The 5,027-nt window shown below is 61.7% G+C and overlaps 1 protein-coding gene across 1 annotated transcript; it reads left to right on the top strand.

Moving 5' to 3' along the window:
- Positions 1-638: 638 nt before the first annotated feature.
- On the top strand, positions 639-1,412 carry LRRC3 (leucine rich repeat containing 3; the record flags this gene model as incomplete). The annotated part of the gene is made up of 1 exon (XM_082839077.1): positions 639-1,412. One exon carries the CDS (start codon positions 639-641, stop codon positions 1,410-1,412), a length of 774 nt encoding a protein of 257 aa, XP_082695203.1.
- Between the last annotated feature and the right edge of the window lie 3,615 nt (positions 1,413-5,027).

Genomic DNA, 5,027 nt, shown 5'->3' with positions numbered 1-5,027 from the left:
GCCGACAGAGAAGAGCTTTAATGTTATAATTGTCAAAGGGATTGTCACAATTAGCAAAGCGCTGAGCTTCTGACAGCAGCCTAGCCCCGCGGGGATGAGGGTGCCGGCTCGGCTCCCAGCGGTGGCCGGCGGTCGCCCTTGCATTCCAGTTTCTTATGAAAACCCTGCAGCCCAGTCTTCCTGCTTTCCAGCCCTGAGTAGCTAGGAGGGACTCCCATCACCCCGTGCTGTCCAAGCCCCTGACCCCCAAGGTGTGCAGTGGGTGTGTCCAGGGCAGGGTGGCAGTGTTCTCGGTCACCCCCAGCCAGCAGTCAGCACAGCCTTACTCTTCTGGGTGGCGGTGGGAATATCCAGGAGTAAGTCACAGAGACCCCCCCACCCCGGTCAAGTGTGTCCGTTTGGCTGTGACATCTCCCCCAAAGTCAGAGTGTGCCCCGGGTCCCCAGCCAGGCCACGGCCGGCGACGCTGACTGCTCCTCTCTTTTAGGACCGAAAGAGAACACCGTTCTTCCTGGCACGTGAGGAAGCAGAGTTTCTGTCTGTGTGGGATGGTCCCTTCCGCAGCGGCACCGGGGAGCGGGGAAGGGTGTAGACCGCGGCACTGAGAGCAGCGTGCCATCTGTCCGCAGGTGGTCAGGATGGGCCCCATGGGCAGACAGGGCCCGTCCTCCCTGCCGGTCCCCACGGGAGGCTCTTGCCTCCTGCTTCTCTTCTGCCTGCGGTTGGGCGCCTCTTGCCCGCAGAGCTGCCAGTGCCCTGACCATGCCGGGGCCGTGGCCGTCCATTGCAGTGGGAGGGGCCTGCAGGAGATCCCCAAGGACATCCCCACTGACGCTGTGCTCCTGAAGCTTGATGCCAACAAGATCGCCCGCATCCCCAACGGAGCCTTCCAGCACCTGAACCAGCTGAGAGAGCTGGACTTGTCTCAGAACGCCATCGAGACCATCGGCCCCGCCGCCTTCTCGGGCCTGGCCGGGGGCCTGCGGCTGCTGGACCTGTCTCACAATCACATCCGGAGGATTCCTAAGGACGCGCTGGGCAAGCTCAGCGCCAAGATACGCCTGTCCCACAACCCCCTGCACTGCGAGTGCGCCCTGCAGGAGGCCCTGTGGGAGCTGAAGCTGGACCCTGACTCGGTGGACGAGATCGCCTGCCACACCGCGGTGCAGGAGGAGTACGTGGGGAAGCCGCTCATCCAGGCCCTCGACTCTGGCGTCAGCTTCTGCAGCGTCCACCACAAGACCACCGACGTGGCCATGCTGCTCACCATGTTCGGCTGGTTTGCCATGGTGATCACCTACGTCGTGTACTACGTGCGCCAGAACCAGGAGGACGCCAGGAGGCACCTGGAGTACCTGAAGTCCCTGCCCAGCACTCCTGTGTCCAAGGACCCCATCAGCCCTGCGCCCTAGTGCCCCATGGCTCGAGCAGGCCGAGGCCCACCTGTCTCCCGTCACTCTTGTAATAGATGGTGACTGAGTCCCGCCTTCGATGTTCCCCCGGGGAGGGTGACACGGCTGCTTCTGTCCAGTGTTTCACTCTGACAGAGCACTTTCCACAGGACACCTTCGGGTCAGGCAATTCTGCCATCAGACCCAATGACAGATGGGGACACGGGCTCAGAGAAATGGAAGGTCACGGACAGGAAGTGATCCAGCTGGGATGTGAAACCGGGCCGTCCATCCTGAGACGTCCCTTCCGCGCTGGGAGCCTGCCCCACGGGGCGCCCGCCTCTGAGCCCCCAGCATTCGGAGAAGAAAGGGTGCGTGCCCATGAGTGAGGCTCCCCGAGGAGGTTGGGTGCATTTTGTTGGTTGTAGGCACAGGTCGTCCTGCCCCGTGGAACTGGTTTGCCTTTGCTTCCCCAGTATTTCCTGAACACCTCTAACCACCGGGCTCTTTCCACAGCCAAGTGGTAGAGACCGGATTTTTCTCGGGAGATAAGTGGAACATATAACCTTTGAACAACTCTGTCAACTTTGTTTATTCTCAGAATGTTTGTTAAGAGTAACACTTGTACCAAAATTTCAGTCCAGTGAGAAGGGAAAAAAAAAATAACAACCCAAAACCAAAAAAATTAAACCATGGAGAGAAACCTGAGGAAGGTCCATAGTAGCTCCTCAGGGGGACGTGTTAGCAGCCAGAGAAGTGTGGCCGGTCCCCGATTCCTGCTCCTGCGGCTGTGGCCCGCCCCAGGGAGCCTGTCATCTTGGGTCGCTCCATGCCTTGCTTTTCTACTCACTAAGCAGCTCCTTTGCAATGGATGGGAGGACCGACCTCTGTTTCAGGGCTGTTCAACAGGCTGCTTCGTTTCCTCCAGCGACGGGGACTCTGTCGCCTTTTCAGCTTTGCTGACGGGACTCTCAGTGCTACTTTACTGCTCAGTTTTCTTACCTAATTCATGTTCAGGGTAGACTGTACCTCCACCTGTGTAACCCTGATCTGTCTTTCCAGTTTTATTTTTCACGGTCTTTTTGTATGAGTGTGTATATTTTAAACTACTTCAAATATTTTGGGGGGAAGCAAGTTAGGGGTACATTGCTCATGGATCTAAGCTATAAAGGACAGATGCTTAGAAAGGGTAAAGGTCGAGGGAGGTTTGTACTCGGAAAGTGTCACGGGACTGGCAGTGGGAAACACATTTACGCGTTGACGCAGCGCGTCACGGTTTTTCAGTTGTGGTGCGTTAAAAAACAACCAACAGATGCCGCTGCCCTCCCACACCCCAGCGCCGCGCCTGCGGTCACCGGGGGCACAGCACGCACAGTGTGAACCGGGGGCTCTGTGCTCTGAGTGTGGGGTGGGCCCTTCTCTGCCCACCGCCCAGACCAGGGTGCAGGAGTGGGGGGCAGGGCTCAGATGAGGCTGAGAATGGTGCCGGGGTCCTCAGGAAACCAACGGCCCACCCACCCTTCCAGTGGGAACTAAAAAAGCCAAGCAGCCGGCCTGGGTGCCAGTCCACCCATGGGACAAACGCCATGGGAGCAGGTACGTGTGGCCGCCGGCTGACCAGCGGGACACAGGCTCTGTGGGTGAATTGGGTCCCCCTTCCCCATGCATCCCGGGGAGCACACAGTGCGGAGAGGGGTCCTGCCGCACAAGGAGCCGTCACCTGGCGGGTTTGCCCGATGGACGTGACCCTGAGTCCCTGGGTCAGGGGAAGAGAGCAGACTGAGGCCTGGATGGAGGGGGGGGGGGCAGATGTCAGGGTCTTGCCGTTGCAGCTCGTGTCCCATAGGTGCCAGCCAGCCTGGGCAGTTTGGGGGGCCCTTTCCTTGCTGCCAGGGAACTCTTCATTTGCTCTTACACAGAACCAGCCCAGAGCCTGATGCCAGCCAGATGCTCTTCTGGGGGCGCACGGGGAGCGAGTGGGGCTTCTTTGCCCCCAGCCTTTGCTGGTACCCAGCGCCCAGCCAGCCTTCCCCCTGGTGTGGGCCTGCCGCGCTCCTGTTCTGCCCTCCTGGGAAGAGGAAGTGGGCCCAGGAGCCCAGAGCACACCCGAGGGCCCACCCCCTCTCATCCCGGGTCCAGAGTCAGGGCGCTGCCGGGCCCCCTGGCCTTTCTGGCCTCCTCGCCCCTCGTGGGGTCTCCCCAGAGAGCATACCTCCCTCCCAAGCCCAGCAGGACCCGGAAGCCCCTTCCTGCTCATGGCAGCTCCCAGCCCTGGTGTCTGGGAGCCCAGCCCTCCCCTTGCCCTTTTCCCCCTCCTCCTTTCCTCTGTCTTCCTCTCCCCTCCCCTAAGGGACTGCTGAAGGCAACGCCCTGCCTGGGCCCACCCGGTTCCTTGCTGCCCTGTGGGAGTGCAGACGCCCATCCCCAGACCCGTGGGCCCTCGGGCTGACCCTCCACCTCCAGCCCAGCACCGATGGGCCAGCATGAGCCGGCATCTGCTGTCTTCTAGTTACGTGGAGGCCGGGGTCAAGCCGGGCCCATAGAGGGGACCCTTGTTGACAGTGGTGGGGACACAGCAAAGGGGGTGCCTCAGGCGGGGGGCAGTGGGTGGCGCCTCTGTGGGACATGGGTGGCCCCTGGCTCTCATCGCAGTCTAGGTGAGAGGCCTCAAACCGCTTCATGCGCACAGCCCCGCTTCTGCAGAGCGCCTCCTGCCTGCGGAGGTAGCACTTCACAGGGTCTGGGGGTCAGGGTGGGATGACTTTGGGGCTGCTTATGGGGCAGAGGGGCGGAGTGAGTGGACCGTCCTGACAGCCACCCAGCTGGGCCTCTCATCCTTCCCATGGGGGCCAGAGGGGAGGGGAGGGACAGTGAGGGGCTCATGGGCCACTTGGGAGCCCGGTCCCCCTGCCCAGCCGCTCTGGGCCGGCGTGAGACTGCTTCTCTTGGTCCCTGGCCTCACCATGGACAGTCCCCTTGGAAACCAGAGCCCCACCCCCGATCCTGACCCTAGGAGGGGACATCCTACATTCACAGCCTCCTGACACCCCACCTCCCTTCCTCTTTGGACTTCGGGGCCCCCAGACACCCACAGTTGCTCCCCTGGGTGGTCCAGCATTGGGGGATGAGCAGGCATACTGCTGAGCCCCCAGCAGAGCCATCCTGACACACACAGGCTGTCCCTGGTGGGCTGGGCTCCCAGCTCTGCTCCAGAAGCACCCCAGGCCCCTCCTCGAGGTCGGCTGCAAGGCTGTAGGAGGGCCTTGAGGCTGGGGCTGGGAGGATGCCTGAAATGGTTCCTCTCCGGGAAGGGCCCGGTGCTGGAACCAGGGGCTGCCCCCCACCTCGGGGACCCAGTCCCTCAGTCCCCCTGCAGGGAGGGTGGACGACAGTTTTAAATTGGACGCGGGACTGGCCTTAAACCTGGTTGTGTTTTTCTTAGAGGAAAGTTGCTCCAGGGAGGAGGTGGGGCGGAGGGGCGGAGGGGCGGGGATAAAGGCGGGTCCAGGGAGGAGGTGGGGCGGGGTGGGGGGGTGCTGGACAGCCCTGTGCCGGGTGCTTCCCAGCCTCTCTTGCAGCCCGCTGTCCAAGATGCCTTTGCACGAGACTTGGGTCCTGGACTAAGTTCCCTGGGGA

This window comes from Leucopleurus acutus (assembly GCF_964270905.1).
Source record: "Leucopleurus acutus genome assembly, chromosome: 5".
In the NCBI taxonomy this organism is placed as follows: Eukaryota; Metazoa; Chordata; class Mammalia; order Artiodactyla; family Delphinidae; genus Leucopleurus; species Leucopleurus acutus.
Note: the sequence above shows the minus strand (reverse complement) of the source record. Positions and strands in the feature narration are given on the sequence as shown.